The sequence below is a fragment of the Antechinus flavipes genome, chromosome 2 (genome assembly GCF_016432865.1).
Source record: "Antechinus flavipes isolate AdamAnt ecotype Samford, QLD, Australia chromosome 2, AdamAnt_v2, whole genome shotgun sequence".
NCBI lineage: Eukaryota > Metazoa > Chordata > Mammalia > Dasyuromorphia > Dasyuridae > Antechinus > Antechinus flavipes.
In genome coordinates, this window is record NC_067399.1 from 81,920,078 (window position 1) to 81,934,518 (window position 14,441).

The 14,441-nt window shown below is 34.3% G+C and overlaps 1 protein-coding gene across 2 annotated transcripts in view; it reads right to left on the reverse strand.

The window, feature by feature from the left end:
• ATL2 (atlastin GTPase 2) overlaps window positions 1-14,441 on the reverse strand; it is a 69,730-nt gene that overhangs the window by 21,062 nt on the left and 34,227 nt on the right. For both annotated transcript variants that reach the window (XM_051975132.1, XM_051975131.1), the window contains exons 2-3: window positions 9,332-9,576; window positions 383-517 (exon numbers count right to left, since the gene is read on the reverse strand). In XM_051975132.1, the coding sequence (XP_051831092.1) occupies window positions 383-517; window positions 9,332-9,576 (380 nt within the window). The remainder of the gene's footprint in view (window positions 1-382; window positions 518-9,331; window positions 9,577-14,441) is intronic.

Below are 14,441 nucleotides of genomic sequence, written 5' to 3' on the forward strand. Positions count from 1 at the left end.
AGGCTAATTGTATACTATTTCAAAGTCTGATTCTTTTTGTACAACAAAATAATTGTATGAACATGTATACATATATTGTATTTAAGATATACTTTAACATGTTATATATGTATTGGTCAACCTGCCACCTGGGCAGGGAGTGGGAGGGAGAAGGGGAAAGATTGTAACAAAAGGTTTTGCAATTGTCAATGCTGAAAAATTACCCGTGCATATATCTTGTAAATAAAAAGCTATAATAAAAAATAAAATAAAATAGATGTCATAGAGAAAACTTCATTAATAATTTAATCTCAACTAAAAGATGAGTTTTGCAAACACTTGGGGATGGGAAGGGGAGAGTAGGAGAGAAAAAACAAAGGGAAAATTTGTCATAAAAATTTACCTTGGTTCCATCTGGCCTATCAATTACAAACACTTCATTCCAGACCTGTATGCCTGTTGTTTCTCTCTCACATCCGCCTCTCCACGTAAAGCCGGTCAATGGTTCATTGTTTCCACCAATCCAACTAGAGGAATTCTGTTGAAGTCAAACATAAATTTATATATTGAAACAAAGCATTCCAAACACTGGTTTTCAGGAAAACTCTATTCTAGAATAGCTTTACAGAACCTTAATTTTCTTTAAAAAAGGGTCCATTTACTAAAACAATTGTTGAGCTACACAGTGCTATAAATCAAACAATATAGAAGTAATGCGTCCCAGATCCTCAGCCAAAATAGAACAAAAAAATGAGAAAACGAAAACAAAATCAACCCTCTAATAACTGTTCTTCTGTCTCCTTTGATGAGCAAGTTCATGCACTGAGACAATCATACAAAATTGTCTTAGGCAGACCTTCAAGTACTCATCCAAAATTTATTAAATCTCACATTAGAAAAAAATTCTAATATATTATCTGGTCTCCTAGCCCACAGAGGTCTTAAAGAAAAAGAAAGCGGGGGAAGGTTGCTAGAGAGAAGCATACATAGCAATAAGTGATAGAAAAGCAAATTTCAGAAAAACTAGAAAAAAGCAAATTCAAAGCACAGAAGTGTGGGACTGTACACTGTAAGTCAGCAATCCTACATACCTCAATTACAGTCATCAATATCCTTTTACAGAGTTAATTTCAACTAATGTTTATGATGAAAAAAATAAATGACCAAGGCTCAATTCTTTTTAATATCCTCCTTACAAAAAAAAATTCATAAACATTTTTAAAAGGATTGACATGGTGTTTCCAACTGTCATTTCACTGAATGAGCATCAGTTCTCTGGACATTTCACCTCCTCTAACCTCTTTAGATATGCTAGCATTAAAGACATGGACAGCTTTGTAGCTTTGTGTCTGTCTGTTGAACTCAATGCCTTCCAGACAATTTCAAAAATTATTTGTGGGATAAACAACAAAGCAAGAGTAAGAATTTTAAAAACCAAACCTACAGATGGAGATTGAATGAAAAAAACACTGGCTTTTAGTCAGAGGAAATGGGCTCTAATGCCAGCTCTGACATACTATCTATATGATCTTGGTAGGATGATTCATTTTTCATCTTTTTCATCTTTATCTGCCAAATTTGGGGGGGAAGAGGTGTGCACTGACTAATTGGCTTCTTCTAGCTCTCAGTCTATGAATATGACATACCCATTTAGTATAGAACATGTAATGCAAAAGGTCATATTCTTGATTAATAAGCTATCATAAATGTAAGTACTCTCTTTAAAAGGGTAGGGGGATATGAAGAAACTCATTTTTGTTGTTCTGAAATACAATCAACTTACTTGAAAACACCAGACTTAAAAATGAACAGAAAATAAGAGTTAAGAGGTGGAAGAGATCCTTAAACAGGTTCAGATCCAACTCCTTCATTTTATAAAGAAACCAAGACCTAGAGCAACCATATAACTTGCCCAGTAATAGAGTAAGGAAAAATGAATTCATAGATTAAGAGATTTTCGTTTTCTGCACCAACTGAACTTTCCAAAAGAATTCCAATATGAAATAATGTAATGAACTCATCTCTGGTATTCAATGTGAGTCCCTGGTAGAAATCCTCAAAAATAGTCAAATGAAAACCAAACTGGATAGTCATATAAAATTATTAAAAGCATAGCTCCAAGAATAACTCTTCTTCCCTCCTCTAACATGTATAAATATTACTGTCAGACATCCCATACAATCTGAATTCTATTTGAAGTGTTTTTAACTTTACCATCATAATCTTAGAAATTGCAAAATTGTCTGATAATTTTTAAAATTCAGCTAAATCATCTTGAAACCAATCTCCAGTCCAAAAATATAGAACGTGTACCTATATATGTGTGTGTGTGTATGTGTGTATTCACAAAACAAAGTCCCAAAAGATCAGCATAAAACCAAAGATACTTACGTCAAATGGGAAATATTTTTGATCTTCAAGAAAAAAAATAAAATATCCTGGCTACCTCAATAAATCAAAACAAAACAAATGAATTCACTTCAGTAGCAAGAACTGGATCTCAAGCTGGCTAAAACAATCAACATAGGTCCAAAGCTAAGAGCACATTCCAGATGACCAGCACTCACTTTTGTTGAGTAGCCTTGGTGCTACTCCATCAACAGCTGACAGGTAGACAGAAAAAAGTCACTGACAAAAGATGGTGGAAATAACTATGAATGTGGCTGTTCATATACTTTTCTACTCATACTAAGAAAAGTTGTCCTCCAGTCAGTTTTGAAAAATCAGGAACTACAATTGATTCAACATGGTTCCTCTTAAGTCCTCCCTCAATTGCTGTATAGTTCCCACTCAAAAGACTGCTGCTATTGAGTCCCATCTGATTTTTGGGGATTCCTTGGACCATACTGTCCACGGCATTTTTTTGACAAAAATATTAGAGTGGTTTGCCATTTCCTTCTCTGATGGATTAAGATCAAATTTTCTGATATCAGGAAGACCCTTTAAAATTCCTTTAAGTAATTGAAGGACACCTTACCCCCCCCATAAAGAAGGTTTTGTTTATGTAGGTTATATCTATTAATAATTACCATCCTAGACACTTAAATGACCTACTTATGTCAGTACCTTCAAGAGCACCCCAGAACATACTTTGAGAAGCACTAGATGGAGGCAGAGGCCAGAGGCCAAGTTATTGGACCAGGATCACATAGCTAATAAATGTCTGAGATTAGATTTTCCAAACCCAGTGCTCTACTCACTGATTTAGCTAGATGCCTCCTAGAGATTAAGCAGAGGTTAAGTGACTTCCCCCACCCCTTTTCCCTAGGACACACAGCTACTAAGTATTTGAAGCTGGATTTGAACTCGGGTCTTCTCGACTATAGGCCCAGCACTTCACCCAGCTGCCCCACAGAACTCAAAAGCTACAGTCACAATGTTATTGCAGCAATGGCAGATATAAAATTAAATTAATATAATTCAAAGCCTTTTTTTATTTGTTTCTCATATGAGTGTGCTATTAGTTTGGACAGTCAGAAGATTGGAGTGGGGAGGAACTGGTGGTCTTCCTAGTATTTTATCTCCATTGCCAAAATACAAAAAAAAAGCACCCCCCCCAAGTATACTGATAATCCCAGCAAACTGGGTGAGGCTTTTTAAATAGCAAATATGTCTTTTTAGAGATGTCTTTTAAGCTTCAATTGTTCAAGGATGCTTTCTTCCCTTCTAGTTATTTGTCACAAATATAGTTAACATTTCTTCTTAATCAGAGAAAAAAACAATCAAACAGTACAACCTATATAAGAGATAAAAACAATTTCATTTCAATTAACCATTACCAAAGCCATTTACAAGAATTTAATCTACCATTTCTTCTCTATCAAAATTATCTTTGATTTAAGTCAAAAGAAAAGGAGTGGGGGAAAGTAGGGAGAAGAGAAAGAGGGGCTAGAAAAATAAGCCAAGTCAGTGATTTCTTTTGTAAAGAGACCGCCTCTTAACAAAGCAGATCAAGTAATCTGCAATTTACAGTCTTTCAATTGCCCAAGCACTAAAAAGTGGTTAAGTGACATATCCAGGTTCACAGTGAATAATCTCGCATATAGATATATATACATGGGTATGTATATGCACATCCATACACACACACATGTGCACATACCTGGTTATATCATCCACATACATAGTATTGCACAGATTAGCTACTATGTTCTGTATATTATCCAGTGTACCTCCCGGGGAGGACAATGGGGATAAGGTGTGCCTCAGAAGAGCTGGTTTCAAATCCAGTCTACATAAAAACATACACAATTTGGGGTGGAGGTATAGACCTATAAGGTCATTGGTTGAGGGTAGTGCCCAGGGAACTGAGAGTCTAAGTCTTAGAGCACTACCTGGGGGCACTGGGAGATCAAGGCCACCCAGCTACATGGCAGAAGCAGGCCTTGAAAATTAAGTCTTCCTAAGATAGGACTCCCTCTTCATATCACACTTCCTCCTCTCCAAAACCTTTAAAGTTTATTTGGTGATCAAAACCTTGCTGTGCCACTTTTTAAATAAACTTCAATCCCTTACAGAAAAAGTACGGACAGAAGTAACATGAAACAACATTTGTGTATTAAGAGCTTCTCCCCTCTCCACACTGAAGGCAAAGCAGGTCAGACCCAGCCCACCCTCTGGCCGGGAGGGATTTCACTATTAAGGTGTTGGCCCCATTCTGGGACAATTCCCTGTGGCTACAAGGCCAGTCTGCAAAGGCGCTGCTTTGCTGCCCTCCTAACACACTCTAGACATAGCAAACAGTGCTCCTTGGGACACAGGAGGCAGTCAGGCCCAAGGCCAATGCAACCTTGGGGATGGAGATCCCCCATGGAAGGAGCAGTCTCCGAGTCTTACCAGCCTGACAGCAAAAAAAGATTACAGCAGTAATCTAACCCACCCTAAGTACCCTGAAAGCTTATCCACCAAGAACAAGGGAAGAGCAGAGGAATCTGAACACCTCAAGTAACTCTTAGGTATTAAAGTGCTACGTCAATGCTACATACTATTACTGTTGTTGTAAGGAGCACTGCTAAATCAAGAGAGAACAAAGTATTTCAGTGAAATACTTATGCCCATTTCACTAAAATTCATCCCTGAAAATACTTAAAACTGGATTTTTTAAACGTTTTAACTTTAAATAATTTAAAAGGGCATGATTTTAGAGATTTTAAGCTAAGAAGTTGAAGTGCCATATAACAATACCATTTTCAAAACTGGACAAAACAGGACTTCTATCTGAATCCTATCAAAAACACTGGCTTACACTTTAGATTAATGCAGATAAGAAAATTTTGTTCAATTTTAACCTATACATTGTGTTTGAGAAAAATTTTCAAGGTCACCTCTTGTTCTTTAAATTCTTGTTTCCTTTTCAAGAAAGTTCTATGGGGGGAAAAAAGAAAGAAAACAAATCTGTCAGTAATTACTGATCTTTCCAAAAAAAATTTTTAATGGGGGAGAGGAATGATGGGTGGCAAAGAGGGTGGTCTCTAAAAAGTTTTACCTGTAGTCCTTTCCTTCATATTCTTTTGAGAAACTGAATTCAAATGCCAGTAAAACTAACATAACCACATTCTTTTCTGCACATATCTGAAACTATACTTTAGGATTTCATCTTAAGAGCCATTATGGCTTCCTCCCACAGCCCATTTACATAAGACATCAAGAAGAGTAGAGTCCAAATGTGGTGTTACCTTTTATGACATGAATAGCTGCTCAACACAAAGTTGTTTTTTGTTTTGTTTTGTTTTACTTCTAGTTGTACTGTTAACAATATCAAGCCTATTTACTGGTTTGTTTGTTTTTTCATCACTCCAAATAAAGCTTGTAAACAGTTACTCCATTTAATTGCTTTCAATAGTTAGGTACTATTAACTGGTAACTTGTACCTTCCAATCACTTACAGTGAAACTATCAATATGGATATAATTGTTTTCAGTAGTATATCAACAGACTGGGGGAACAAGATTACACATTAAGTACAAAGAAATAAGTTAACATTTGTACACAGTCTAGATACTGTGTCATCATCAGCTCTTCTGGACCATTGCCTTCATCTTCTACTCTATCACTTACTGTAAAAGGTGAGGGCTACTCAGAATTGGGCTATTTTATACTTGTCTATCAGCCAAGGCCAGTGTATATATATCTATTATTAGCTGTATTAGTAAGAAACTTATAAGCTTCTTTTTGCTGCTACTAAAAATATTCTTCTAACTTACAATTTGAAAAGCATTTATTTCTATGTGTGGCATGATGCACATAGTACTGCTTTTGAAATGAGAAGGGACAGAAGTTTAAATTCTCTACCAGTACACAAGATCTCTCTCCACAGGTAAATCACTTAAACTTGCCAAGACTCATTTTCTCCATCTGTAAACAGGGATAATAATTGCACCTACTCATACTATTGGTATGAGGATCAAACTAAATAACGCATGTAAACTCTTAAGAAGCTATTATTTATATGTTATCATAATCATCATAGGGAAGTCTATTATTAGCAATAACTACTTATTTTTCATAGGGAAACTAGTCTCTTATCAATAAAGGAGAAAAGTGCAAATAAAAATAACTGAGATTTCAAATTGACAAAGATAGCAAAAAGAAAGTGATAAATATGCAGGGATTATGGAAAGACAGACATATTAACATACTGTTCACTAATCCAGTAATTCTGTAAAACAATCTGAACTATACAGAAACCTTTGACTTGGGAGACCACATTTATTGGGCATATATTCCCAATAGAGTCAAAACCTAAAGAAAAGTCTCCTGGATATTAAAAATGTTTATGGTCACAAATCTGCCCACAGAGTGGGTTGCCATCACGAGAGGAATGATTATGAGTGCAAATGATGCTACACCATAGGGAATGTCAGACAGAAAGGATTTCAGAGCAACATCATAAACTAAACTTGAGCAAACCTGATGCATAGAGTACACCAAAGCAAACACTTGACCCACCGACCACAACAGTGAAAAGGAAAACAGAATGTTAATCGGTGTCACTGATCAGCCTTGAGCTGAACATGTTGGCAGTGAAATACACAGGATCCCAATGTGCGTAAGGAGGAACACAGCTCCTAGGTCAGTTTGCTTTTGCTCAATTTTATTTGTTAAAAGGGAAGAGTCAATGGAGAGGGGGAGGTGGCGTGACATAACAAAGAAACAATAAAACTTTATTGATAAATCTCAGGAAACTTTACAATTATTCAAATTTTAACTGACAAAAGATCACCCATCTTATTATACCTTAAATACATTTTAAAACATACTGCAGCAGTATACAATGGATAGAGCACTGAGCCTGGGATTAGGAAGACCAGAGTTCAAAACCAGTCTCAGACACTTACTCACCTGCAAAATGAGAGTTAGAAGAACTCTTACCTCCCAAGGCTGTTGTTAGAATAAAGTGCTTTATAAACTTTAAGTTATTATCTAATGGTTGGATAATATTATTACTGAAATGTTTACCTTTGCATTTTATCTTTTTAACACCCTTAAGTACTCTGTATGCTTAAATGTTAGGCAATCTACTTCAATTGAGTACAGAAGTTAACAATTCAAAATTATTTTATCTCTTTCATATTCCCTAAACTGTCATACTAATTAGCAACATTTTCTTGACTGATAAATTCTACCATGGACATTTACTTTTTAACTGTCACCTACCTAAAACAGATACACAGATACACACACACGTTGCACACACACTATATCACAAAACTAGTTCAATATAATCGCTTTAATTCCATTTCGGATTAATAAGCAAAGCTGCTGATTTGCATGAAGAACCCCAAAGAGTAATGATCAAATATAATAATTAAGAGATTAGATAAAAGAGCAAAAAAGCAATGTGGAGGAATGAGGAAAACTATTTTAAATCTTAGTATTCTTTAAGCTAGTTAAATAGCTGCCTCTTGGAGGAAAAGAAAAAAAATTTTTTGTACTTTTTTATTAAGAAAAAGCAGTTCTTTATAATAAGGATACTTTTCAATATAAATCACAACTCTATCCCATGATTTTATTCAGAGGAAAGGAGAAGGAAACAAGCATTTATTTAACCTTACACATAGCTAATATTTATTAATACTGTCTTCTATGTCAGGCCCTATTTTCAGTGTATTACAAATATGATCTTATTTGATCCTCACAACCCTACAAGGCAGGTGTTTGTTATCCTTTTTTAACAGATGATGAACTGGGACAGAAGTTAGGTGATTTGCCCGGTCACAAAACTAGCAAATTTTATTAGGCCACCTCTGACCTCAGATCTTCCTGACCCCTGGCCCAGTGCTCTATCCACTGAGGCACCTCAGTATTTCCTACTCAGTAAGCCAGCATATTGTCAGTACAGTACAATTATCTCAAATGACTATAACATTGTTAGATAATACATTCTAATAATCTTCAAAATAGTACCAGATTTGATTACTGAACTTTTTCTACACAAGTGACAGATTCTACAACAAACACAATTATTCAGAAGGAAGGTAGGGGATGATGTGGGGGAATCCTTTTAATCTGAGTAAATACATGGCCACACATGGCACAATAACCTTAAGACCAGCTCAGTATACCACTGCTAGTAGATCTGGTCCAACTATTCTGGAAAACTATGAGTCAGACAAGAAATACTATGAAAATTTTCAGATTTCTTCCTGGTAATTCCACTACTAAGTACAATATATATACCCCAAGAAGATTAATGCAGAAAGAAAAGATCAATATATAAAAATATTTACACCTGCATTATTTGTAACAAATTCCAGATTTACTTACTTCCCTCAGCCCACAGAATTAACCATAGAAATATTTAGTTTAGCTATATAAAAGTAGCATTAATTATAACATATTACTTCAACTGCTTAACAATTTGCCTTTAATATAATAATTAAGCTCAAAATTTAGAATCATAAAATTTTAGAGGTGAAAAATAAATTCAATTCAGTGGTCCCCAATTCAAAACTATACTAAAGATCAATAAAATATTTATATATTACTCTTCGACTGTGGACTATCTATTATAAAACTAGTGGTTTGGAAGAAACAGGACATACAGGGAAAGAATCATTTAAATTTAAAATTTTGAAAAAGTTAATAAACTTTCTAGTCTATGTAGTTGCAAAGAGGGCCTCCCACTCCTAATTTGAAAGATTCCAGTTCCAGTGAATAATAATGTCCTGCATTTTGAGGGCATACAGACACTATGTGCTTAACAAAAAATAAGTGACAAAATTATGGGGGAAAAAAATAGAATACAAACTAGTAATAACTTACAAGCCTGCAAAAATCATTATTTCTATATAGCATTTTATAAAGTGAGGGGAAAATTTTGTTTTTTTTTAAATGAAGAAATACTATTCACCTTGTTATACATATATCTCAGCATGAAGTCCAATAAGAATGATTTCCCTTTTCGGAAAGCTCCTGCCACAGACACCACTACGATATTAAGATCACGTATATGCTCTTGTAATAAAATTTGCTCCAATGCCTCTTCATCAAGCTCAAAGTTGTGATCATCTTCATGAGCAAGAACAATCTGTACTGGACAGGGTTTCTTCATAGCCTCATCTGAGTTTACCAGTTCATTGTCTTCATAATCTTCACCTAAGAGAAAAGAAAAAAGATGACATTTTTTATACTCCTACATTTATTAATAAACCACCCACAATCTCACTACTGAAGTAGACCCTCAAAGTAGGCTACAAGCCCTTGAAAGACTTGAAGTGTAAGTAACACAGCATCTTGCACTGTTCTATAGAAGGCATCACAGTAGGAAATGGAGTTACAGGAACGGAAATATAACAACTCCTGGTCTCAAAAAGTTTATGTCCTACTGAGGGCAAACAACACACACACAAATGAGCAAATATGTACAAAAGAAATAAATATATGTACATGTAAAGTAGACTGGTCAAAACAGAACCAGGAAAGAAATGACACTATAAGTACTAAAGAAAAGCTGGGGATGGATTACAAGCTAAAGTGGGAAGGTTCCTGTATGATATTTCCCTGTGGATAAGAGATAAAATGTCATTAACAAAGAAAAGCAAATAGATCTGGATGAAATTTACTATCTGACTGAAATACAGAATACAGTAAGGCAAACGTGAAATTAATGAGACATATTATAGCTAGAAGTCTTGTATGTTCTAGGAAAAAAATTCTTAATCCAAGGTCATTTGCCAAGGGAGGAATCCAAAGAAAGAGTTCTGAACACGGATGAGAAAAAAAAAAAAATTACTTATTTTCATTAGCCTTTGCATGAAATTTAGCATTTCCTTCAATAATTTAAAAAATATTCACAAAAAAGTCGATAACCTCATGAAACAGTGAAAGGGAGTGTAACAAAGCTGAAAAACTCCTAGAGGACTATGAGGACAAGAATGAATTCCTAAAGTTTCTTGAGAAGTGACAAGGTCAGATCTGTGCTTTAAAAATACTGCTTTGAGAAGATCTAATTCAGTTTCAAGTGATCAACGAGGGACAGAAGCAGCTACACTCAAAGAAAGAACACTGGGAAATGAATGTAAACTGTTTGCATTTAGATTCTTCTTCCCGAGTTATTTTTACCTTCTGAATCCAATTCTTCCTATGCAACAAGAGAACTATTCGGTTCCGCACACATATATTGTATCTAGGATATACTATGACATACACATGTATAAGACGGTTTGCCATCTGTGGGAGGGGGTGGAGGGAGGGAGGGGAAAAGTCGCAACAGAAGTGAGTGCAAGGGATAATGTTGTAAAAAACTACCCAGGTATGTGCTGTCAATAAAAAGTTATAATTATTAAAAAAAAAAAAAATACTGCTTTGGTAGCTGTGTGGAAGATGAACTGGAGAGAGGAAAGACTTAATTAAGGCAGGGAAACCAACTAAGAGAGTATTTAAATGGATTAGACAAGAGGTGGTCAGGACATGGACTAAAGTAGTGATTGTGCTCATGTAGAGAAGCCTCCAAGATGAGAGAAATGTTATGAAGTAGACACCACAAGGCCAATGAAAGGTTAAATGGGAGGAGTGGGATTGTTACAGGGAGCTTTTATTATACAGCTTACGGTACAGCATTAAACAAGATCAACTAAGTGATCTATCCTGTAGTTGTGTACCGTACTCAAAAGACAAAGGAAATAAAATAATTTATTGAAAAAGTAAGTTCTAAGTTAAAGAAAATAATGTAGAGATTTCACAAAATACATTTAAATATTTCATAATTAGTTCTCTCCATATAGAAACATGCACTGTGCTCTGGACAAATTGTGGAACAAAACTGGGTAAATACTCACAAAGTACTTAGGAATTCTGTGTTAGGAAACAAGTATAAAGAATCCCTACTTACAATATGGTTACATACTGGAAAAACAAATAGACTATTAGCATAAAAGGGATACAAGTAGTGTGGGAAGGAGAATGCTAGTAGTTGGGAAAATTGAAAAAAGCTTTATCAGATGATCCTTGAATTTCATATTAAAAGAAAGAGACTCTGAGGTGAAAATGAGGATAACCTAAATTTAAGATATGCAAAGTGAATATAAGAAATCAATACTACACAGTGCAAAATTGTGAAAGGGAGAAAGTTAGAGAAGTGAAGGACATCTTGTAGAACACCTTGTAGGAACAAAAGTAGCCAGGAGCATAATAGGACCAATGGAACTTCCTAATATCTCAATTATGTTTAAAAAAAAAAAAAAAAAAGAAAAAGGAAAGGTTTCAGCACTACACCACAACCAGCAAACAATAATGACCTCAAAATTTTACAGAAGAGCAAAGCAAGGCATAATTTTATTTCATCATGACTAAGGTGTAATAACAAATAATTTAATTACTGTTGATATTTTAAAAGCATCATCAGAATGAATGTATTCATAAAAATGCAATGTATTATGTATATAATATTCTTATAGAATTAATGTTAAGTTTTCGTGCCCCTGAGGGTTTCCTTGAATAAAATATCAGCACAAAACAAAACAGAAGTATACAGAATATACATTCTCTATTCAGAGAAGTATACAGTTATGGTATAAAGGTACCATAAAAGCTTGTAATTAAGAGAGCTATGTGATTAAAGAAAAGTTTGGGGTCTTGTTTTTCTATTATATATTTTATAAAAACAATGTGCCTAAATCTACTAATTCAGTTCCAATCATTAACAATGATAGAAGAAATTAAAGCTAGTCCTAAGAATAACATGCTTTTTTCCCCTTTTTAATCTGATTTTTCTTGTGTAGCATTATAAATGTATTTAAAAAAATCATTTAACAGTGTGAGATATGGTGATCTGAAGGTCTGGTCATTTTATTTCAATACTTGATTTCAATGACTGTCTTAATTGGAAGTTTCCTCACAAAGACAAGTAAATCAAAACAGAAGTAGTATATTGGTTATAACTAAGTAAAACATATCTGCTTTTGAAATTTAGCTAATAAATTTCAGCCTTCACTGATACCCATCAGTTCTTATATATCTTATTGTAATTACATCATTACAGCATACTGATTATGTGTGAACTTAGAGAACCATTATATCACCATGCTAAGTACTAAGTATATATGTAAACTAGATAACCATTGTCTCATCAATTCCTCTGAGTTAACCTCTTGTTTCAAGTATACTTCTCCAGAATTTTACAGAATTTAGATAAAATGCAAATTCAATCAATTTATTTTATAACATGGTAATCAAAAAAACTAATGCAACCCTGAACTGCATAAAAAGGGCAGAGCATCCACAAAAGCAAATGGTATTTCGGTTACATTCTGCCCTTATATCTCAAAGGAAATGCTATATTCAGTTCTAAACAGTACATTTTAGGATAAAAATGTTGATAAGATAAGGTGCAGAAATGACAGTTTAAGATCTATGCAAAGAAAAGTTTATAAAATCACTGGGTATCCATAAATAAATAAAACAGGTTATCTTAGGAAGTCAGTTTTTTCCCCTACTAAAACTCCGCAAAGAGGTGACTCCTCTACAAATGCCCAACAAGCAGATTCTTGGATTCCAGTCATTCGTACAGGTATGTGAAGTTAAAGCAAATCATAATGCTAGTTATCATTTCCTTATTGTAAAATTTCAGTGACTCCCAACTGATCACACTTTTCAACTCATCATGCTAGGAGGTGCTGTTTTTATCCCCACTTTTTTTTTAACAACTGAGGTTACTGAGGCAAGTAGGGAAAGGTTGTGATTTGACCAAAGTCTTACAGCTAGTGACAAATCTGAGGCCACATTTGAACTCAACTCTTCTTGATTCTAAGTCCAGTGCTGAGCTGTCCCTATTTATTATCTGTATTATTTAACAAGTGTTACATCAGTACAAATCATAGGTTTATAGAGTTTATTTATAGATCATCTAGTCCACATACAAACACTTCATTTTATGAGGAAAAGGAGATTCAGAACTGAGAATGTGACTTATTGTGGCTGGTGTCATGCAAGTAATATATGAAAAAGCCAAGATCCAAGTCAGGCCTTTTTGGTTCCAAACTAGGCAAAACTCTTCTCGTTTCTTTCAAGTGATATCTGAACACAGCATGAAAAGTTATGTCAAGATAGCCGAGTCTTCTTTAAAATGACAAATCAGCCAATTTAAAATTAACTATAGCAGACTTGAAATAAATACAAATTTAAAGGATTTTTAAAATATAAAAATAAGGCCAAGATCAAAATTTAAATATTATACAGTATATGTATATGTGTATACTCAGACCCAAGTTTTCTAATAATACTACAATTCTATGAAAAGTTAATATACATGAGACTCCTGTGTATGGCTAACAAAATATTCAACTTATCTAGGTAATACAGAATAAGTAAAATATCTTTTTATCAGCAGCTGACACAAGAATTTGCAGATTTAATACTGATTGTCCTTTACCTACATAGAGATTAAAGAGTAAAAAACTGGATGAACTGAAGAAGTTGGTTGTCTTTCTATAACAGAGCCACATAAGTTACCAGGCAAGAGAGGGCACATTAAGGGTTATATTAAGCTACTTGTAGCCCTGATGTAATATGTCTTTAGTCATTCTGCGGCATATGTATAAGATAAAACATCAAACCTCCCAAGACTTATCAAAATGGATGACAACTACTTACTTTTTAGTGACTGACACAGACACAGATGACACTAGCTGAAAGAATCTAAAAAATACTGTCAATGATTATGAAGAGTTGCACAATAAAGTCAAGAACACCAAGGAAGAAAACAAAGAGAAAAACTAAGAAATGAGTTATCTGCTTACAAGGTAGCATTAAAATGGGATCTAGAATTTTTAAGTTTTAAAGGTTATAATACAGGGATAACTAATTTCTAGCCAGAAAAAGATTACAATTAACAAAGGTTAATAAGAATGTATTTGCAAGTATATTCAAAAGTGTTGTAAACTAAAAAAGATGGGAAGGGTTAGGGTTAGGGTCTACAAACAGAAAGCCAATTAACAAAAGGAATGCAAGGAGGGGGAAAACTG